This window comes from Eptatretus burgeri, chromosome 11 (genome assembly GCF_056783735.1).
Source record: "Eptatretus burgeri isolate ZD-2024b chromosome 11, Ebu_testis_v1, whole genome shotgun sequence".
Classification (NCBI taxonomy): domain Eukaryota; kingdom Metazoa; phylum Chordata; class Myxini; order Myxiniformes; family Myxinidae; genus Eptatretus; species Eptatretus burgeri.
This window is the reverse complement of record NC_140971.1, coordinates 43,123,544-43,147,329: the sequence shown is the minus strand read 5'-3', so window position 1 is coordinate 43,147,329 and position 23,786 is coordinate 43,123,544. Positions and strand designations below refer to the sequence as shown.

Sequence of the window (23,786 nt, the reverse complement as noted above, 5' to 3'; positions counted from 1 at the left end):
TCTTTCTCTTTCTCTTTCTCTTTCTCTTTCTCTTCTTTCTCTTTCTCTTTCTTTTCTTTTTCTTTCTCTTTCTCTTTCTCTTCTTTTTCTCTTTCTTTTTTTCTTTTTCTTCTTTTTTTTTTTCTCTTTCTCTTTCTCTCTTTCTCTCTTTCTCTCTTTTTCTCTTCTTTTTCTCTTTCTCTTTCTCTTTCTCTTCTTTTTCTCTTTCTCTTTCTCTTTCTCTTCTTTTCTCTTTCTCTTTCTCTTTCTCTTTTCTCTTTCTCTTTCTCTTTCTCTTCTTTTCTCTTTCTCTTTCTCTTTCTCTTTCTCTTCTTTCTCTTTCTCTTTCTCTTTCTCTTCTTTTTCTTTCTCTTTCTCTTTCTCTTCTTTTTCTCTCTCTTTCTCCTTCTCTTCTTTTTCTTTCTCTTTCTCTTTCTCTTCTTTTTCTTTCTCTTTCTCTTTCTCTTCTTTTTCTTTCTCTTTCTCTTTCTCTTCTTTTTCTTTCTCTTTCTCTTTCTCTTCTTTTTCTTTCTTTTTTTTTTTCCCCCATCCACAGTATCCAGCCCATCTCAGCCATCATTTTGTCAACCTCACTTGCTCACCAATCTCCTCCCTCAGTTCATCCATCCATCCTTCGATCCACCCTCTTCACTCCCATAAATCATACTGTGACAGTTGTTCTCGCAGATGTTAAACCTCTGTTGTTCTCTCTGTCATTGCCATTGTCACCAAACCGTAAACGTCGGCTGGCATGACACATGACACCATAGCTTTCTTTTTCAATTTCCTTGATATCTTTCTGTCTGCCATCAATCACTCCACCCTCATCCACGCATTTGCACCCACCTGAATCCTCCTCCGCACCTCGAACTACCATCCTCGGTCACTGTTCTTCCCAGATACTCAAACCTATTTCCCTGTGTGATCTCCATCCACTCCAAACTGATATTCATTTATTTTCTCTGCTGCCCAACCCATATCACCTCGGTCTTCTCAATGCTCATCTTCAGGCCGTGCTTCCTGAATTCATCCTTCCACTCCCCCAGTACCTCATGCATCCTCCACTTACTCTCCACCACAACAGCCAGATCATCTGCATACAACAACCTCCCCAGGATACCTTTCATTTTTACCCTGCTGCTTACCAGCTCCATCACGATGATAAACATGAGTGGGCTGAGAGAGCTTCCCTGCCTCAAACTGATGTTAACACTGAACTCCTCAGACATCCAAGGACCAAACAAAACTCTTCACTTTTTTTCCCTGATACATTCCTTCCACCAACCTAACATCTGATTCCAGCACTCCCATCTATCTCAGTATCATCCCCACCATCTCTCTCAGGACAGTGCCATAAGTCCGCAAATCCCAATGCCATTTCACTCTGCACCTCCGACCTCTTCTCCACCAGCGGTCTTGGCATGAACATCCCATCCATTGTCCCCCTACCCTTTCTAAACTCTTGTTGCTCTTTGCCGATCTCCATCTTCCCACTCTTCCTTATCCTCTCTTCCAGATGGTCTCCCATACTTTCATGACATGACTTGGGAACATAATGCCTCTGTACTCTCCTAGATCTTGAACATCATCCCTTCTCTTCCATATCAGCACAATTTGCCCTGTCCTACTATCCTCTGCAATCATCCTCTTTAATGCGTTCCCCAACCACCACCTCTTTCGTGATCTCTACTAATTCAAATTTCCCCTCTACATAGCACAGGAGCTCCAGCTTGCTGTTGCTTCCTCTCCGATTCACCAGCTACTTCAAATAGCCTTCCCATGCCTTCAGTACTGCCCCCTCTGTTGCTCGCCTCCTGCCATCATCCTCAATCACTGCCCCCTCCCACCACTTCATGTCCTGACTATCCCCATCCCTGTCACGAGCCAATTTATCAATCCTTTTCTTCCCACCATCCTCTTCCAACTTGTTGTACACCTTCTCCTTCTTGTCCACCACTATCCTTACTGCTTTCTTATTTTGCCCATACAGGTGCAGCAACCCTGCATCTGGTTGTCCCCCTCTCTCTCCTTGATCTTCTCTATCCTCCTCCCAAACCTCATTTATTTCACCAACGACCTTGCCTACCTCCTCTGTCCACTATACCTGGCTCTTAACTTCCCTCCTTTTTTTTTCATGCATACAACAGACATCACAGGCTTGAGCCTGACCGAGCAACTACCATCTTGATCAGTTTGTGACATTCTGTTCATTAATCAGCAGCTTTGACATAAACCAAATTCAAGGTACAAAATGAAGTTATGATGAAATTAGATGTAAAAATAATATGTCTATGTTGGACAACTTTGTCGAACTGTGCTTAAGGCTGTCTGGGGCACCATATTCGAGTGAACCATCCGGGGGCATTATACTAAGGTCTGTCTGCATGCAGATTCAATGACTCTCACACACACACACACACACACACACACACACACACACACACACACACACACACACACACACACACACACCGCTTACAATACCCTCAGGCGAGGCTAATTACAAGTGGTTGGCTCCTCAATGGGGAAGTTGGTGGGAAGAATGGTCAATAAAACCTCATTGGTCTTTATTTTGCATGTTTAATGTTACTTTTCAGGCTTGCATCCTTTTGAACAACATCCAGCAGCTCCGGGTGCAGCTTGAGAAGATGTTCGAGGCAATGGGTGGAAAAGATGTAAGCAAAGGGAAATTAAAAAAGTTTGCTCGCTGTGAATGCTTGTGGAACTTGAGCGACACGGACACATGAACTCCTTGTCCATATGAAGAATGTTGCCCTCTCATAAGACCCCAAAATAATGCAATTATCAGGCATGTATGACTACGCAAAACCTACAAGGATGTGTGTGTGTGCTGCTTTATATTTTTGGGGCTACAATTACCTCCGTGTTAAATTTGGATGACGAGTGTTCTCTTGTCCTCTGAAACGCTCTCTGTGCCTTATTTGATGTGTAACAGAATTTTTGGTCTTCTGTTTTTCCTGTGACCAGCTGGATGTCGAAGCTGCAGATAACCTGAAGGAACTTCAAGTGAAGCTCAACAATGTTCTTGATGAGCTAAGCCATGTTTTTGGAAACAGGTACATCCTGGAACTTGTCATTCCTCGACGCTGCACCGTGCTTAGAGGAAATTGGACTGCAGTATTTACACTCAATTGGGTTGACCGAGTCGGTAAGGCCTAAGTCACATTTGCTCTACGGCGAGGATACGGCGGCCGTACGCCCTCTGGATTGACAGAAACGTGCGGCGGCCGCAGAGTTTCTGCGGTGGCCTCAGGGAGGCCCTACGCCGTATGGCTATCTTTTACAGGCCGTACGGTCGCCGTGGAATTATAATGCAGAGTTATAACTTTTGTCATTTCTACGTTCGCCATAGAAATTCGACAATCCGAAAAAAAAAATGGTAAAAAAAAAAAATTAACCCATTTGTTACCGTCCGTCTGGCCGCACATTCGGCTTAGGGCCCCCCTGCGGTCGCCTTGCGGGCACCTTGCGTCTGCCTTGAAAATTCTATGGCCGCCGCAGGAACGCCCTAAGGTCACCGTGCGACATCAAATCGAAGACCGTACGGCAACCCCACGTTTTCGGTCTCCACAATTTATAAATACGCCGTGCAGCTCCCCGAAAAATAAAAACATATGTGACTGCTACATTGTGTGACCGTGGAAATACTGCGGCCGCCGTATAATTGCTCGTGGCCGTAGATTTTGGAGACCCCACGGCCGCCGTGGCAAATGTGACCTAGGCCTAAGATGAGTTGAGATTTTCCTCCAATCAGGAATGGCAGTTGATAGCAAATGATCCTTGGGGTTTTCTTTCTTCCCATTCATCCTGGAGTTCTGTCAATAACCTATTTTAACCATCTTTTCGACCTGGAGAATCTAATTGTTTTAGTTATTTTGGTTGTTTATTTATTTATTTGTTCTTGTCTTTGGCAGCTTTCAGCACTGCATTGAAGAGAGCATTAAATATATGGGTGACTTAGTAGGTCAAGTGAAGGGTCCTGGAAACACGCGCAACACAGTGGCACAGGATGCTGACATTGTGCTCCGTCCACTGATGGATCTTCTTGATGGAAAGTGAGTGACTTCTTGACAGAAAGTGACGCTGGCTTAGCAACCTGCCAGTGTGCGGAGTTATCTGTGCCCGGCGGCCTCGGGACTGCTATTCGGGAGGGACCTGAATGCTTCCCCTCGTGGCGAGCCTCGAACCCCAGATCTGTAACAGCATTTCGTTCAGAAACAAAAAGATTTTGATTTGATGAAAACATTTTACATTTGAAGTTATTCGTAAAACATGTCGTACAGTCTTATTTGGCACCTCCTGTATATGTGATCACAGATTTTGAGGAATCCATCGTTTTTTTAATTTTCTTTCCTTGATGATACCATTTAAACTTTGACACGTTGGCAGATACTTTCACAATTTTGAACAACATCAAACATCTGTCTCATAGACGGGTCTAATATAAACACTGAAGCAGCCACGTTGCTCCGTTCACGTCCATGCCTCGGACCTGATGAATTAGGATGTTTTCGATAAGATGCAAGGAACTTACTTCTGTACTGTTTAATCGTATGATTGATTTCAGGGAAGGTGGATTTTCTTTAAACTTTGACAAGTATAAACTGTGATTAATGAATGAATTTCACTGGTTCCTCATCCAATCAGCTTGAACCAATTGTGAACCAGAGGTGGTGGCAACACCAACATAAAACATGAAAAATTATATCTTAAGGACTCGTTTACCTCCTGGTGTGGTTTGGCATAAATTGGTGTAAATTGAAATCATCAATAATGAAAATAAATTGAAATCATGAAAAAAAATTTTTTTATTAATTATACTTTTTTTTGTAACCGACTAATCATGAAATATTAAAAGTTAAAGTTTGAGGTAATACTCTGACGGGATGATGCACATTAGGACGCTTACCTTTAAACTGTCTCACCTGGGTTCGATACCATAGATTGTCAGATTGTCAGATCAGTGCTTCACAAGTCGGGGTTTTGGCAGAAAACGTTCCCCAGCCAACCTCACAAGAAGGTGGGAATTTTTGAGACGGTTGAAGAAGTAGAGTAAGTAGTTAAAGTAGTACTATACTTTTAGTAGTTAAACTTTGAGGTCTCTTTGTGAATGATGGCACTTTTATAATCCCAGATTGATACATATTTGTTTCGATGATTTGCCGATTCGGTCACGTGTTTGTCGACAGCCTCACGCTCTTCGCCAAAGTCTGTGAGAAAACGGTTCTAAAGAGGGTGCTGAAGGAGCTCTGGAGAATTGTCATGAACACCATGGAGAAGTTGATAGTCCTTCCTCCGCTCACGGACCAGTCGGTGAGCATCTACGGGTTATTTGCCGGACCATTTGCAGATGCACACAAGCTCCCGTGGCCTGGTCTGCATGTTCTGATGGTGTCCTCGTGATGATGGCATCCCAGGTTCAAATAGCCATGTCATGTGTTGCTTTGCCTACTGACTCCTAATGTCCCTGAAATGAATGTGGAGGTTGATACTGATATCATGTTGTGTTCTTGTCCTGAGTATGATATATGTACAAGTTTCTCTGTTTGTCTTTAATCATTGTATCAAAATAAGAAGGGTGGACAATTAACACCTTCCTCCCTCCATCTTTCATTGATTCCCGCTCACCTATCTGATGGCTAGACAACCGTAAGTACAGATATCTCGCTTTTGCTCAGCAACTGTCAGTGTTTCTGTCCATTTTGCTGTCGCAGTCCTTGGACATCACGTCTGGCTTACTATACAATTTGCCTCCTTACCTCGTGCTGTTGCCTTGTGGTTAAACCTCTGCTTTTGCTGTAAACGTACTTTTTTTTTTTAATTTTGCTCCTATTTTCCTGCAAACATACCGCCAACTTCGTACGACTATTGATACTTGTAAATAATGTTGTAAACAATACGCTTGTATTTGGGAGGATCCATGTTCACAAATAGAGGCACCACCGATGAGTATTGCTGGGTGCTCAGCAAGGTAAAGCAATGCAGGTCTGACGTTTTGAATACCGAGTGGATGTTTTTCATCCACAACTGTGCAGCGATCATGTGCCTGGTGTTAAGGGTCCTCCCAAGGGGGAAGGTGGGCATTCATTATGTCTAACCATTTTCCTATTGCCGTTATGCAATATCCTTTCCCCATTGTGAGGGTTCTTAATGCTCGGCATCCATCCAGTGACGATGGAGTCCTGGAGGACAGGCCTGGAGGAAGTCCACTCAGTAGTGAAAACAACAGACCTGAGCCTCGCCTTGCTGCTTCGCCATACAAGTTTTGGTGCCTTCGGTTTCGAATTTTTTTCATTGTGTTTTTCACATTGTGATTGCCAGAATCTGCTTATCTGTTTTATGTTTATTTAATAGCTCTATAATTTTAAAAAAAACTTCTTCCTGCAATGAGGCGGGAGAAGCATGATCCATGGGCCTGTTTAATCGTACACACAAAGGTGGATTTCTTTGTGATCGGGCAAGGAATATTTGTTCTCCATTGGCTATGGTTGGGAATCTAGCTTTGTACCAACCCTCGGAATCCCTCGGAAAGAAGTGGAGCAACCAGTTGATTGGCTGTTTATGTCTGACCTCTGGTGTTTCACTCTGACACCACATATGATATCTATCGCTCTTGAGCCATCTCAAGTTGACAAAGCACTATGGTTGCTGCTTCCATTAACATCATTGATATATCATCAATCATCATTGATTAACATCATCATATATCATTGATCCTTGTAGATCTGTTTTCTTCGATCACCACATTGATCCTTGTGCATCTTTAGATCACATCATTGACCATGATAGATGTTTGTTTCCATTAATTTATTCCATGACAAATATGTATAGATTGTGACTACTACTCGTTATACAAGTTTCTCCACATCATGTTCCCCGTTTTAAAAATTGTTTTTATTTTTATTTCCAAGATAAACAAAATTGATGTCATTTTGGAATAATGTTTGAAATGAAAATGGTCATTTTTTAAAATTTCAAACCATAAAGCCAACATTGCAGTCCGTCAGCTTTTAATATAAACACACACACACACACACACACACACACACACACACACACACACACACACACACACACACACACCACACACCACACACCCATTTTCAACCTTAAAGTATGGCAGTCATTGGATGATTCGGTGTTACTTTTGCTCATCTCTTAACTTGTGCATATTAGGTTTGCCTTTTGGCAAGATGGTTTTTTTTTTGGGGGGGGGGGGGGAGGTTGTCTGGATTATCTATGTTGGTTAATTCCAGCATGTCTGGATTATCTATGTTGGTCATCATCGCACTACGACTATGTCGACTCAGGCCTAAAGGGCCAGCATCGGTCAGAATATGCAGCATCATCATCGCAGGTGATATAAAATCAATCCTCATCTTCAGCAACCTCATTTCAGATTACCAATTTGGTTTCAGACCAGGTCATTCTACCTTGCTTATGCAACTTCTACTCACTCAACAATGCATGGAAGTCCTCAATGTCAGACCTGAGATCAGGGCCATCTCTGGACATGTCTTGTGCTTTTGATACAGTCTGACATCTTGCCTTACTCTCCAAACTCTCTGACTATGGTGGTATCCAAGGTCAACTCCACATAGGGCTGACTGACCTCCTCTATTCTCACAGCCAACTGCTGTTTCTGTACTTTGTCATCCCTCCCCACACATTTCTGCAGGGCTCACACAGTCTATCGTCAACCCCCTTCTGGTGAAACTACCTAAATCCAGGATCACTGCTCAACTGCACTCATTTGTCACTCTTCTCCCCCTCCCCCCATCTGTGGAACCCAACTTCCACATTCTTTTCAATCTCATTTTCCCTCTAGGTCTTCAAGACAGCTGTTCATCACCATCTTGGATTATCACTAATCCAAAACCATGATCCTTTCCAGCCTCGTTATCACCCCAACCCAATTCCCCCTCCATCCAAATTTCCACTTTCCCTCCTGAGTTTCCACCTTGTCCACCCCATGCATCATCTCCCACCCCACATTCCTCCCCACACCCTTTGTTTGTCAAAGTCTCACTCTATCTTGGCCTTCTCCTCTGCTGTTGGTGTCCCCCCACCCCATCTCTCTCTCCCTCCACTGTTCCTTTAACATGCTTCTCTTCTGTTCTTTTTGCATCCTGTTACGTCCTGATCCATTCATTATCCTAGCTCTTCCATGAGCCTCGACCAAATATACTAAAAAAGAGGAAATTATTTAAGTTGTGATGAAGCTGTTTTTTGTTACTTAAGTCACAATCCGAAAAAGTTCGATCAAGGACACTCATCAAATATCAAGTGCACAACTTCAGTGCAAGTCCATCATTTTGATGCAAGAGCATCTTGAAAAGCCAAGTGGTATTGGAGATTCTGCATTGGCAAAATTGAGTGATGACAAGAAATGTTTTTTTGTTTTATTTTGATTTGTTTTTCAGACTGCCATTTGACCTTGACCTTTAACTCGGATGAGTATGATGTAAATTAAGCATAAATGTGCCTTGCTATCTGGAGTGCAATTTCATTCTGATCTGAGTTGTGGTGAAAAATATTGCAATGTCTAGAATGAGGTCATGACCTTAAAATTAGGTCAAATCCGAACATATGCCAACGCCGCATACTATGTCCCATTATTGATGCAAAATTTCATTCCCAAAGTCCCAGCCAGATCTGAGATACAGCTCGGACATTGGCAGAAAAAAGGGAGACAAACCTCAATGGTGGTTTAGTACTCCAACGGGTCTAATACCCTGACCTTTAACCCATAGGGCAGTGTTTTTCAACCTTTTTTGTCCCACGCCCCACCATGATTGGAGACACTGCAGTATATACTACATATGTATTCAAAAGGCTTTACTAAAACTTTATTGCAAATTTTATTCAATTACTACTCACTTCAACGGGAGCCCTGCCCTTGACGCTGGCTGCAGATTTGTTTGATTCGAGGAACCAATTTTGTCAGTTTTAGCCTTAAATCATCACGTTTCGTGATTTCCAGTCGATTTCTCGTAGCTTGCAGCAAATCAGTAACAACGCTAAATCCACATTCGACTAAGTAAGGTGATGGAAAATTTATCAATACTTCCCTTGCCAAAGTAGTCGAGTTTGGGTATTTCTTTTCGCTCTCCTCAGACAGCCACATCATGGTTCAAACTTTTGAAAATTTTAAAGTGCCTTTTTTATTTTTTATTAAAAAAGCTATGAAAGCGATCATATATTGATTCATTTATTCTGAATCCTCATGCCCCACCAAAATATTGCCGCGCCCCACCTTGAGAAACACTGCCGTAGGGTATTGATGTAAATCAAGCGTATATGCGCTTTGCTCTCGGTTAACTAGAGAGAGCAATTTTGTTCCAATCGAACAAATCTCAGTTGAGGTTTTGTGAAAAATGTTAAAATGTCTATAATTGGGTCATGACAAATATTAGGTCAAACTCAAAAAAATTGTCAACTCATACGTTTTATTGCCATTGTTGATTTAAAATTACATTCTGAAAGTCCCAGCCAACTCTGAGATGCAGCTCAGACGTTTTAGAAATTAGGAGTGCAGGAAGAAGAACAATAAAATTTTTAAAAATCCTAAATCGTGCTTTTGTACTCCTCGGGGGTCTAATAAACTCTGGGGTACAATTCAGACTTTGAGCGACTAATTGTAGCAGCAAACCCTACAACAGCTATAAGCCTCTCTGTCCTATAGGGGTAGGCTTCATAAAACCATGAAACACAACGTATCAAGTCCGGGGAACTTAGCTTAGATGAACTGGAAGGATCAAGTGCCGATCAGTCGTGCACGTGTGGCAACCCCTAAACCGGAAAACTGAACATTGGTTTGTCATTACCTTCCCAGTGTTGTTTGTATGTGCAGTATCCTTTTAAATGCTGATCATTACAAGCAAGGAAGCAAAATGTACCATTTTCAGGAAAAGTCAAAACCACCCTCGACTGTTTTGCAACTTTGCTTGTAGAAGGCTTATTCGATGCCACAATGAGTGGATGTGGTGATGTCACTAAAAACAGAGCACGATCATGGTAAACAATACAAATGGAGGACACCAGCCATTAGGACTACCAGTAGTGCTGCTATAAGCAGCATCGGTCTGTACTGGCAGCATCGGTTACTGCCAGTTGGTACAATGCTGGATAACAGCTTTACGTGTAATAGTACATCCCATGTATGCTTAATTCAACAATGAGAACATTACATGAGTTTGTTGAACAAGTCAACTGGTGTATGTGGGTCACTGTCTTTCGTCGAGCATACGTGTTTGTTGTTGAATGAAATGGATCTCTTAGCTTGTTTAAACAATTATTTAGATGGTTGAAATGCATAGCAAGGTTCTGTTTTGATTGAGGCTAGGTTCTTTTTTACTGTGACAGCAGAGAGTCCCTTGCAGCTGTAATTTCTCTTTGCCTCTCCTAATTTTCTGAATGATAAAAAAATACCCATTCTTCTCCAGCATAAGAATGAAGTTGTATTCCAGTTTATATGTGCATATATAATGACACACACGAGTGTGCCCATTGGTCAATTGGACCAAATTTCCATTGGTCTTCACGGCCTTGTAGCATTCCTGCCCGCCGTACTGCTTGAGCATTAGCTTGCTTTTCACCAAGCCCAGATGAGCTTGGGCCAGTGTGGGGATTATATGTTCGTTATTATTCTTGCCAAGTGATACTACTATAATTGTTGTTTTTAATATTAATAGTATTAATATTAATATGAGGCGCCGCAAGGAGGAGTGATGTAAGGGACACATCGGCCATTTTGGAGTTAATGCCATATAGCACTATTTTAACCCTTCCCCTATCATCCGAGCCTATCTTCATCATATCATTAAAAAAAAACGTCGCTTACATCACTCCTCCTCATGGGGCCTCATATATGCTTTGTGGCAATGTTGTCATTCTTTTTGTTATTTATTTTGAAATTAGAATGCCATGGTGTGGAAGGACCGATTGAGCTGCTCTTTTCGCCTTAACATGGCGTGCATTTAACACATGGGAATTCTTCCTGGAGTCTTTGTAGTTAATGAGCTTCATAAACTCAGGAGATCATGACGATCATTCTGGTGCATCACATTGCATATCGGAAAGCTTCAGTAGAACTATACACACACACACACACACACACACACACACACACACACACACACACACACACACTACTTTTTAACATATGTATCTATCATTGTCAGACATCAGCATGTCTCATCCTTTCTGGTGGAGGAGATGGGGATGGGGAGGGAGTGGGTGCAGTGGCATATAATAATGCCAATTACATTAGGGAATATTGCAGTTTGAATTGTTTTCTTGTGTTATGATCATGTTCCAGTTTTATCACATATTACCAAGGTCAAAGCACATTCATTAAAGCTTATGCAATTTTGTTTCCAGGGAACCCAGTTGATTTTCAGTGCAGCAAAAGAGCTTGGACAGCTATCAAAGTTAAAGGTTTGATGTTAGCACAACGTTCAGACAATACAAGGAAGTGAACATTTTCAAAAGAATATCCCCAATTTTTTTTTTCTCTTTAAACTATCCACTGACATTTCTTTTGAAAAACCTTGAGAAACAGCAGTTAAACATTATTTTGAGATAAAAAAAAAAATGCAAGTGTTGAAACCCATCGTTATGAATGCCCTAATTTCCTGCTTGTTTGTGACCAGGAACACATGGTCAGCAACGATACAAAAAGTCTGTCGCCCAAGCAGTGTGGTGTCATGGAGTTGGTGCTGGACACCATCAAGGTGATGACAGATGGACTTGAGACTGGCATGTCATGCCATTATTAAAGTCGGAGCCCTTGCCTTCTTCCGCAGTCGAGGATCAGAATGCATCTCCTGAGATTCCTGCCTGCAAGTCTGTAGTGATGTTCTTGTTCTCCTACAGATGTACTTTCATGCCGGAGGAAACGGCCTGAAAAAGACCTTTCTGGATAAGAGTTCAGACATGGCTTCACTGCGTTATGCCCTTTCGCTGTACACGCAAACCACCGACACCCTCATCAAAACATTCATCCAAACACAGATGTCTCAAGGTGCGTATCTCATTAAAAACTCAGATTTACTCAATGATCTTCACCGATCAGCAGCATCTGATTGAAAGATACCAGGTCATAACTGAAGGGATCATAGTTTAGTCATCATAATTCCTTATGTCCAGCATGGCTTTCCTTTTTGCAAATTTCAGGAACGTGGGATTTGCAATATTGAGTTATTCACTCATTTAAGAAATTCTAAATTTCGGAGCCATTTTCAAAGAGGAGACTTGGTTTGAACCACAGGCTACCCACCTAACTAGGATGCTACATAACCAGCTTATATATAGTATCCCAGGCAAAAATGCTACAGTTAGAACTCTAGTATATGAGAGTTGTACTCTCATATACTACAGTATTCTGCAGATAATTACTACAGGAAAGGAATGTTATTTTGGCCTGGGGTGGTTGATGCAGAAATCCCAGATGCATTAATTTCGCTGCAAATGCTAAACTATGAATGGCTAAATATATTACATGGTTGTAAATGCTAAAGAGGTTATGTTTGATCAACAACTTGATGTTTTGTCATACTTATAGAGGTAATGTTGTCCTCTCCAGGCTCCAGCATGGAGGACCCTGTTGGGGAGGTCTCGATCCAGGTCGATCTGTTCACCCACCCTGGCACAGGGGAACACAAAGTTACTGTCAAAGGTAAAGATACAACCCGTTCATCTTACCTGAAGGTCATTTACCTGTTTGGGAATAGTGTAGTCCAGCAATGGGGTTTTTAAAAAATGGACTGAGTGGAAATGGCAGCCTGCATTATGCAAGTTTTAAGGCGAATTGGTGTCCCAAATGTTCAACCATACTGCTTCAGCGCCTTGTGTAACTCAACATGAATCTCGTCTCGACAGTGGTTGCTGCCAATGATCTGAAGTGGCAGACGACCGGGATGTTCCGCCCATTTGTGGAGATGACCGTGGTGGGACCGCACCTCAGTGACAAAAAGCGCAAGTTTTCTACCAAGTCAAAAAGCAACAACTGGGCTCCAAAGTACAATGAAACATTCCACTTGTGAGTGAGCATTTGACCTGGAGTTTTGTTTATCCTCCTAAATTATCTTGTATGTGTATTTAAAAATACAGCTACTTGCATTAATTATTCTTCCCTCAAAGGGGTTCCAAGACTCTTGTAATGCCTTTGTGTCTGTCTGTCTTTCATAGATATACATTAGAATCTGTCTGTGTGTGTCCACGTATATTTTTGCTTTGAAAAAATGTTTTTCTCTGCAACCACTTGTCTGATCAATCCAAAACTTTAAACAAAGGAGGAGCTCCCCATGGATAATATTTTATTGCTAACTCTGATATTATAGGCCCCATGGTCTGGCAGCCATATTGGATTAAAATAAAACCAGAGAGTTGGTGTCAAAGCCACCCAATGCTCGCCTGTTTATACATTTATCGTTTTTAAAAGACGAGTCTAATAATATTTTTTATAAAGCATTGCATGAAGTCTGATCCAAATAATTTTAAAGCGATATATGTATTTGTATATTGTAATCAGTCAACTAGTACACATATTAAATGAATGGCAAGCGTATAGTATAAACAGGCGAGCATTGGGTGGCTTTGACTCCATCTTAGGTTGAAATTCAAAACATTTTTTAAATCATTTGTTAATTTCAACTTCACTACACCAATAGTATACCCCAAAGGAACCTCCATGCCAAATATCAGCATCCTAGTCCACATATTAAATGAATGGCAAGCTTCTAAATAACTTTTACCAAAAACTTTAACATTTTCACGCTGACGCTAACGCTCACGCCGGGGGTATTGCTATAGCTCTCTGTTCTTCGAACAGGCTAGCTAAAAATGGACATCATTTTCTCTGAAACCACTCAACAAATTTTTTTTTGGAAACTTGGCATGTCAGCAAGCCTCCCCCCCCCCTTTTCCATCATGGTGTTATAATGATGACATCATCGGTGAAATGGTATTCCAGCCATAATTAGTTGAATAGAAATCTTATCTAAAAAATCTGAAATTTCATATATCTTATCTTACGACCCGATGTGAATGAAGAATTAAATGTCATTGGTCACGTGGTTTGTTGGCCATATTGGATTGAAAACAAAAAAGTTTTTTAAAATCTTCTTCTCCAGAACCCTTTAAGAAATCAATGCAAAATGACGTACATATCATCAACTAGCCATGGGTAATATAGTTTGAATTTTTTTTCATATTCATCATCTTTGACACAATTTAGCCTTAATATGCAAAAAAGTGTTCATTAAATATCCTAATAATCAATCGATCTAATAAATAAAATTTATCATATGTCTGTATGTTCATGTTTTTTGCAGACCACTGAGCCGACAACCACCACATTTGGCACACAAACTAAGTCTGACCCAGCGATTGTCCAAAGGGTATTTTCACCCATCACCTTTAAAGGCCACTTTTCCCTCCATTTTATTTATCTACAATATGATTGGCCAACAGTTATCACGTGACCCATAATACAGTGAAGGCCAGAGTATCTAATTAGCCAAGGAGCTGTGTCTTCCACTCATTGGCTGGACAGCTGGCCTGACTCCACCTGCAATTATAACCTAACCAAACAAGACATTTGCTGTTTTTGTGCTGCGGTAAGCAGAAGCCATCTGCTATGATAAGTGTGGAACAGCATTTGTGATTGCCATGCCTTCCCCATGTTTTCCCTTTATTGTAAAGCAAGCTCACTCTCCATGCACTGCAATCACCCCCCCCCCCCACACCCCCAGGAATACCTCTGGCTACGGCTTCCCCTGCACTCCCGCCTCATGTTTACATGTGTTTTGTACCGTCCACCAAACAGTGAGGACTCCATTTACATCTCGCTCTCCAAAAACATGGACCAACTTCTATCATACATATAATCTCATTCCAACTCGCTCTTCCTCATATGTGGTGACGTCAAATGTCATCATGCAATTTGGCGAGGTGTGGGTACCTCTCTCACCTGCTATGGCACTTCAGCAAAAGACTTCTGCGACTCGTTGGGACTGAAACAATCGGTCAACTTCCCGACTAGAATCTCAACCAATGTTACTCCAACTCTTCTGGATCTGATTTTGATCAATTTCCTTGAAAATATCTGCTGTTCTTCCTCCGCTCCAATCAGTTCATCTGACCACGTGTTTGTCAAAGTAAACCTCTCTCTGGTTGTTATGAAAACCACCTCGGTGCCATCGATTTGGCATTTCACTCAGGCCGACTGGCAGGGACTTCAAGCTGCCATCAGACTTCTAGATTGGTCTCCCGTCTCTACTTTCTCCAACATCAACTCATCCTGGGAATTCTTTCAAAGAAATTTGCTCTCTCTCATGCACAGGTTTATCCCATCTCATCTTCAGTTGTCCTTCCCTTCCTCCCGCCCATGGTACACTGAAGCTTGTGGTGAGGCAGTTGTCCTGAAATAACTTGCCTTCGACTAATGAAAAGAAAATCCAACTGAAGGTAATCTCAGTTCCTTCCACAAAGCTCAGAGCAAGTGTGACTACCCTCAGAAGAGCCAGGAAACAACATCTTTCTAATCTCAAGACTGAACTCTCAAACCTCTCTCCCTCCTCCAAATCCTGGTGGCGTCTAGTTAAGTCTGTTTCTGGTGTATGTTCCCCCTCCATCCCCTCCCTTACCTCAAATGGCTGCACAGCTGACACTGCATGAGAAAAACTGAATACCTAAACTCCGTGTTTGCTTCTAAATCTTGTGTCCCAAACCCATCGCTTTCTGTAGCCACCTTACCCAGTCATACCCAGGTATTCCTGGACTATATGTCCTTTTCTCCTGACAAGGTGGAGAGCTTGCTGTCAAACCTCGCCTCAGAATCTGCAACCGGTCCAGACGGCATCAGCCCACGTGTTCTAAAAACCTGCTCTGCTCTTGCTCACCCTCTCTCTGTTCTATTCACCCTCTCATTTGCTCAAGGTCATCTGCCATCTGCTTGGAAATCAGCAAACATCACTGCCCTGCATAAAAAAGGTGCAAAAACAGATCCCTGCAACTGCAGACCAATCAGCCTTCTCCCAATCATCAGCAAGGTTATGGAATCCATCATCGCTTCAAAGATTAAATCCTTCCTCTTCTCCAATGGCTTGATTTCTGATCATCAGTTTAGTTTCTGACCAGGTCACTCTACCCTGTATATGCTGCTTCTGCTCTCCCAACAATGGATGGAGGTCCTCAATGCCAGACATTAAATCAGAGCCATCTTCCTCGACATATCGCTTGCCTTCGATACGGTCTGGTACACTGCTCTGCTCACCAAACTCTCTTCCAATGGTATCCAAGGCCATCTCTACTCATGGCTTCTCTCCTGTTGCAGCCAATGTGTGGCCCTCAATGGAATTCTCTCATCCCCTCTTCCTGTCCAGGCTGGAGTTCCTCACGGGAGTGTTCTGGGCCCTGTTCTTTTTCTGGTTTTCATCAATGATCTCTCTGACTGTCTGGAAAATCCTTTGCTGATGACTCCACCCTCTGCTGTACCATCTGTCATCCCTCAGATCAGCAAGCAGCAGCTTCTTTGCTCACTGCAGATCTGGATATAATCACAAACTGGTCCAACATGTGGAACATGTCTTTCAATCCTGAGAAATCTCACACTCTCACTATGTCTCTCTGAAAGGACCATCTGGAAAACCCTCCCATCTACTTTCTCAACAATCCTCTTGAAGAAATACTTTCATTCAAGCTTCTGGGTCTCACTATCTGCCATGATCTTTAGTGGGAAAGCCACATTTCCAAGCTCTCTTCCAAGCCAGTCGCCGACTGGGCACATCCTCTGTCGTTCAAAGTCCTTCCTTGGCCCACCTGACCTTCTGACCACATACAAAGCTTTTGTCCGCATCCTGATGGAGTACTGCTCTCCCCTCTGGGCTGGTGCTCCTGCCTCTCACATTTCTCGGCTTCACGCTGTGGAAACCAAGGCATTTAGGATCATTGGTATCTCCCGTGAGGAGGCCGAGTCTTTGGGCCTCTCACTCTCTCTCACCACAGGGAGGTCGGTGGTCTTTCTGTCTTCTACCATCTCCTCTCCAGCCTTGCCACCCCCCCCCTGCTCTGTCTGCAATATGTCCCCCCCCCCCATATTTCCACAGGGCACTCAAGGTCCACCAGCAATCCACTTCTGGTGAAACTGCCAAAATCAAGAATCACTGCTCACCTTCACTCTTTCATTCCTGTTTTTCCCCACCAATGGAACAAACTCCCACTCTTCCCTCCAGGTCTTAAAAACAACTGTTCACCACCATCTCTTATCTGCCCCCATCCAAAACCAGGATCTTTTCCACACCCACCCTCCCCCCACCCCTCAATCCACCCCAACCCCACCTCCTTCAAATTCCCTGCTTTTCTTTCTGAAAGTCGCTGTCATGTAACGACCTGAGTCCCTGCAGTGTCCATATTGTCTCCCCTGCGTACTCACCCCATCCCTCTCCCTTCCACAGATCTAATGTCTCTGTTCTCCACTGTTTTGTCCTTCCCTCTCCTGCCTCTCTTGTCTCCTGCTCCTCTTGTTATACCTTCTGTGTGCTAGCTCTCATATGAGCCTCGACATTGTATACAAAAAAATAAAAAGCATGAGCCTATATTTGTCTCGATATCGTGCGTTTCATGGCCTTTGAGAAGGTCCCAGCACGTACGTAGGCCTCAGAATTTTGGCCTTCAGCCCTCGAGCAAGGTTCGTACTTGTACACTGCCTGGGTTATTTTTTTCAGAAGCCACGGTTTTCCCTTGACAAATTTCTCCACCACCACTAAACCTCCATATCTGTTGCATGAAAACTTCACAGCCTCAACTCTGGTGACTTCGTGCAATCACTGGTGATGCGAACAATGGGAGATTTTTATGACTCGTGTGAGCAATCAGAGATTTTTTCGTCAAGAATATAGTTGGTGATGGGAACTGTTTATTTTTAATTCTCGCTTTTTAGTGGAGGGTGATGAGAACACGATGTTGAACTTGTATGGAAATATGTTAATTACAAATACAATTTTTTTTTATGTTACCCTTGCACCAACAATGGTGCGAACACACGAACACGCACCAACGATGTTCATGCTCCCCCACCTTTGTAATAATACAGACAAATTCCCTTGAAAATGTATATTTTCATAAATTTTTCTGCCTTTGAATATAAAACTCCAAATTAAATCTGAACTGCCATCTCATGTCATCCCCAATTCTGGCCCATGATCTTTATTACCCTCCATTCACCATTCATGCCTGGTGTTGGCTTCATGGTTAGGGTGGTGGGCTTTGGATCCTCAGGTCCTGAGTTCAAATCCCCATCATAGTGCAGTAGATAGTAGAAAAATCGTGCAAATTATGATACAAGCATCAAATTTGCCATTTCTGTTCTGCAGGGCTTTCTGATCAAATCTTCCCGATTGGCCATTTGAAAATCCAAATTTTGAAAAATTTGAAGAAAAAAAAAAAACTTCAAAAAAATTTAAAGTCACAGCTGGCTGAAATTCTTGATGCGCAAGTGAACATCACAGACAGAGAACCAAGGGGAGATGCAGTCATCATTGATGGCTCAGCACTTATCAATGCCCAACCTCCATGCACTTCAAAGATATTTGATGACTATGCTAAAGAAGACATCATCCCAAAGGTGGAATCCCATGGTGCCAGGTACGAGAGGGTGGACGTAGTGTTTGATGTGTACAAGAAGTCAAGTCTGAAGTCTGAGGCAAGGTCGAAAAGGCGGCAAGGAATCAGAAGAAGAGTGACAGGAACCAGTAAGACCCCAAGTAACTGGAGAAGCTTTCTTTGAGATGACAGCAACAAGACTGAGCTGTTTCACTTCCTTGTGGAAAAGATGTGTGAAGCACAGACGACAAGCACAGTCATTGTCACAAAAGGAGAAGATGCCATTAGCAACACAAGGAAGTCACTGGATGCTGTGTCTCCATGTTGTCATGAAGAAGCTGATACTCTAATATTTGTACATGCCAGGGATGCAACGATGGATGGTAGCAAGTCCATTATCATGAAGGCTAATGACACGGACGTACTAGTCATAGCAATATCTGTACTGCCATCCTTACAGGAACTAGATCTTGAGAACATGTGGATTGCCTTTGGCCAAGGAGCGAAGGCACGATGGATTCCAGTCCATGAGGTAGTTTCTGCAATAGGGCCTGAGAAAGCTAGAGAGATCCCATACTTCCATGCGTTCACTGGATGTGACGTCGTGTCTGCCTTCCGCGGTAAAGGGAAGAAAACTGCATGGCAGACTTGGAACGTCTTTGATGATGTTTCTAAAACATTGATTCGTGATCTTGCCTTTTGTGAAGTTTTTTTTTTTTAATTTGGATTTTCAAATGGCCAATCAGGCAGATTTGATTAGAATCCCCTGGAGAACAAATGTGCCAAATTTGATACTTGTATCATTTGCACGATTCCTCTCAAAAATTGCTGTTATCTGCCCCACTATCAGCTGTTGAATGAATACCAGGTGGGGTTGACTCAGCCTGTCATCCTTCTGAGATTGGCAAAATGAGTACCAGCATGCTGGTATCCTGTGTCGGAGTGGCGACCCGTCCAGGATTGTCCAAGATTGTCGGAGTGGCGACCCGTCCCAATAGCCCAGGAGACTGCTTAAGCAGCACAAACACTCTGCACAGAGTGTGGTCCCAATGGATGGAATTGATGGATTCACCATTCCTCACCCAACGATCTGACTGGATCATTTCAGTTTTCTCCTTTACTTCCTTCCTCTTATCCTGTTCATTAATTCCCTTAATGTTTGTTCCATTGTCAGATCTACCTTGCTCTTCCATGAACCTCTCGACTGTAAAGAAAGAAAATCCTTTTTAGAAGACTGTCTTTGCATCTGCTTGAAGGGTTCCAGTCTGGCTGTCCTTGATACCAAGGAATATCAACAATAATGATGTGAAAAAATGCAAGCCTTTATTCATTCATTTATGACATTATTTATTCCATGCTGTTTGTACTTGGTGCATAAGCAAGCGTCAACATTGGTAGAAGATTCCTTGAGTTCAGACTCCAGTAAAACTCACCCCCATGGACTTGCAGACAAATTAATCTCGATGATAACACTGAAAATATTATGATAATAACAAAATTGCTGCAGCACCAACAGATTGCTTTATCTGCAGCATGCTGGGAAATGAAGATGGACCCGATGCATACGAGCTGCACATTTGCGTCAAAGACTACTGCTTCGCACGTGAAGATCGTGTACTGGGCCTGTCTGTGCTGCAGTTGCGTGACATCCAGGAACGTGGAAGCTGCGCCTGTTGGTGCCCTTTGGCACGAGGTCTCAAGATGGACGACACAGGCCTCACGATCCTCCGTATCTTGTCTCAACGCACCAACGATGAAGTTGCCCGAGAGTTTGTACGTCTCAAGTCGGAGTCTCGCTCTGCCGAGGAGCCTGCATGACGACTCCATGAGATGTGGCCCTTCGGCACACTTGTTGGGATCTGGTTCATAGGCAGTACTTATCACATTGGATATCTTGACATCGCTGAGCTTGGCTGTTATTTTACCTCTTCGTAATACAATTATTATCATAGTAGTTACTTTATTTATGTATTTGGGATGATGGGATTGTGTAATCGGCAAAGCTGATTTCTTGTAACAGGTTATTCACATATTTTGTCACCTGGTTATTTGTTTAACCTTCCCCTACCTGGGTGTGAAAATTTGTTAATTTGTTTTTTCATCGGCTCACGACTGCCTGATTTGCCTTTATGCCTCCAACTGAACTCCTCCTTCTCCACCTCTACTGTTTCCAAATGTCATTTGTGTAAGCCCAAAACTAAGTTTCGACAACCTCAGAGTCCTGGGTTGTGGGAGACTCCATACTGTTCAAGGTGGGCTGTGTGATTGTGTTTGCCAAAAAGTGAGTTTTAGTGATGAAAAGTGTCTCTGTTTTCAATCAAACTCATCCCCCTTTTTCCTTTGCCTTCGGAAGATGAACACCATCCGTCGTTTTCAAAGCACATGTGGTTGTGCTGGTGTGTGGCAGATCACCAATAATTTTTTCCGCAACATGGGTTCATCGCGCAGAGTCAAAAGCACAGCACATGCACTTTCCCAAGGATCAGTCCATATTTGCATTCCTTCGCTCCGTCCTTTTGCTCATTACACTCCATAGGAGTGTGTCCTCCCAATCCTTCTCTGCTTGTATTAATAATGTTATTTATTTCGTAAAAGTCCCAAGGGTGTTTGTTACAAATGGATTGTTATTTCCTTCTTTTTTTTTTTCTAAGCTCTGCGTTGGCTTGTTTCTGAGACACAATGGCATTTTGTGGAGGTTGAGGGAGGATTCATTGTAACCTTTCCAAGCTGCTTGTATAACATGGCTAGGAACTGTTAAAGCCATAAGCTACCCCCCTCATCAATCTTGCACCCCCCCCCCTCACTGAAAGGTTGTTCCAAGCTTCATCCTTGCCATCATCCTTTTGGGCCTAGATAGATGGGCATGGGAAGTGTCACATACTCTTACTCCAGATTTTGCCATCTTCTTCGGTTTATGCACACATGTACCTTGTGCTTAAGCTCGTGACCGTATCGTGACAGTCTGCCTCTGCCTTTCGTGCGTACCAACGTGCTTTGCAGGGTTTTCAATGAGCGCATTTTGTGTGTGCACTCCATATGTCTATTGTTGCTTTTGTGCTCATGAATCTTCAAGCATTCCAGCACACAGACCTGAAGCTCCATCGTCCCCTGGCCCTACTCAAGGCAGCTGGGACAATGTGATGTGCTGCACCGATCACTGTGATAAGCTGGCAGGGTCATCTAGCCTGTTTGTCCCATATTTCAACCCCCCCCCCCCCCACAACCCCTGTCCTGTCCTCTCGTAAGACTCTGGCATGTACAAATGAAACCAAACTGTGACTTTGTCTCTGTTTACATTTGTTATACATATGTACAAGCAACCTTTCTACACTTGTACATAGTCCCTTTGTGCTTTTGTGTACAAATTGAAACCACTGTGTTTTCACGCAGTCTTGCAACTTTGAGTCGTACGTTTCCGCAGCCTGTAGCCAGCTGGTGACGGGGAGCAAAAAGTGCAGAAGTCCCTGATTTTTGTACATTTTTATATAATTTCCATGATCCTGTGATCCCAGCTCGTTTTGAGTCTCATCCAAAACTTGACACCTCTTTTGGGGAATTTTTAACTCGTGCTCAATGTGTGGCGATTTATCGTTTAGGTTTTACTGGAGAAGGGTGATTCTGGGATGTGAAGTGTTACTGTTCTCAGACTTCCATGCTTTGTTTCATCTAAACTGTCCATGAGGGCAAAGGTTTTGCCAAACTTGATACATTCAGAGTTTGTCAGTGGAGCAAGGAGAGTTCTCACAGTAATTGGCTGGACGATCACTTATCCTGCATGACGTGGTTACCTTTTATTTGGAACACGTTTTTACTGGTGCTTGTTTGTAAAGCATGTCTGATATTTTTGCATGTGCCACCCTTTGAAATAAAGACTAATGTTTCGAACTTTTGTGAATTCTCGTTTGGTGTCACCGAAAGATGGGACTAATTTGCCAGTAGCACACTCTTCCAAGATGGCGACCCATTAGGTCATGATGTCATGCAATGTGACTACTAAGACATGTCAAGATGGTACTTAGCATATATATATATATATATATATATATATATATATATATATATATATATATATATATATATATATATATATATACAGTAGACTAGGCGTAAGTCGTCACCATCGGGACCGAGAAAAAAGTGACGACTTAGAAATGTGACGACTTGCGCGTATGCGAACATTCATGATGACTGTGGGGTGAAGGATGAAGTCGCACGTGGCCTGGACACGTATGTGTGAGAGCCGGCTATTGTACCAAAAGGAAAACACAATCCTCTGGGCATAGGTGGGCGTTCATTGGTGAGTTGGAAAGTGATCAAGCAAAGATGGAATTCATGAATCAGTTTATCAAAAGTAAACATAATGAACAACTGTAAGACAACAACTTCGCCTGCTTATCACCATGATGGGATTGACCAACGAACCCCAGAGACTTTTTTGGCGGCATCTGCCAGAAAAGCCCAGTCTCATCGGCATTGTACACGTCCCGAGGCTGATACCTTTCCAAGATGTCTTTCAATTTGCCATCCTTCCAGTCGTGCACCACTGCCGAATCCATGCTGCCTGATTCGCCGCACTTCTTCACCTTGCCGATTCTCCACCTCACTTTGAATCTGTCTATCTAGTGCATCGGCAAGGTCTCGGCATCATCATGCCCGAGGTCCGCAGCGAATTTACGTGCCTTCAGCAGCAACATTTCACCGTCCAACCGAATATTTGGCTGAGCCGACATTTGCCGAAACCAGATGATGAGCGCGTCATCGACATCTTCAAAGGATACACATTTCACGTGTTTCACACTTACCACCGGCCTCATGATATTCTCCACTTGTCCAAATATCTTGCCCTTATTCTTCAAGATATCGTTCAATGTCTGCCGTTTGATGTCCAACTTCTCAGCTATGGCTGTTTTCTTCATCAGTGGGTTTGCCTCGCAAAACTGGATAATGTCATATTTTTCTTGGTAGGTTTTAGTTGTAAGCTTACGCTTAGTCGCCATTGGCCTGCCTGCAGTGCGATCAACATGTGTACGCCATTATAAATAGCCTATCACTGGCGGTGTAAACCAATGAGCGAGCATCACGATTTCATGAAATCGGGATTCTCACGAGGCAGCAGTTCCGTGTGACGAGTTAGGAGTGGTAATTTACTCGAGTTTCCATTACGCGGAGACAACATCTGA

General features: G+C 42.8%; 1 protein-coding gene across 4 annotated transcripts in view; it reads left to right on the top strand.

The window, feature by feature from the left end:
* The window catches only part of UNC13B (unc-13 homolog B), a 353,113-nt gene extending 330,622 nt beyond the window's left edge, over window positions 1-22,491 (top strand). For all 4 annotated transcript variants that reach the window (XM_085846260.1, XM_085846261.1, XM_085846259.1 and 1 more), the window contains 10 exons: window positions 2,577-2,654; window positions 2,968-3,056; window positions 3,915-4,055; window positions 5,190-5,313; window positions 11,383-11,439; window positions 11,655-11,735; window positions 11,878-12,025; window positions 12,587-12,679; window positions 12,883-13,042; window positions 20,139-22,491. In XM_085846260.1, the coding sequence (XP_085702386.1) occupies window positions 2,577-2,654; window positions 2,968-3,056; window positions 3,915-4,055; window positions 5,190-5,313; window positions 11,383-11,439; window positions 11,655-11,735; window positions 11,878-12,025; window positions 12,587-12,679; window positions 12,883-13,042; window positions 20,139-20,424 (1,257 nt within the window). In that variant the 3' untranslated portion in view covers window positions 20,425-22,491. The remainder of the gene's footprint in view (window positions 1-2,576; window positions 2,655-2,967; window positions 3,057-3,914; window positions 4,056-5,189; window positions 5,314-11,382; window positions 11,440-11,654; window positions 11,736-11,877; window positions 12,026-12,586; window positions 12,680-12,882; window positions 13,043-20,138) is intronic.
* The last annotated feature ends 1,295 nt before the right edge of the window (window positions 22,492-23,786 follow it).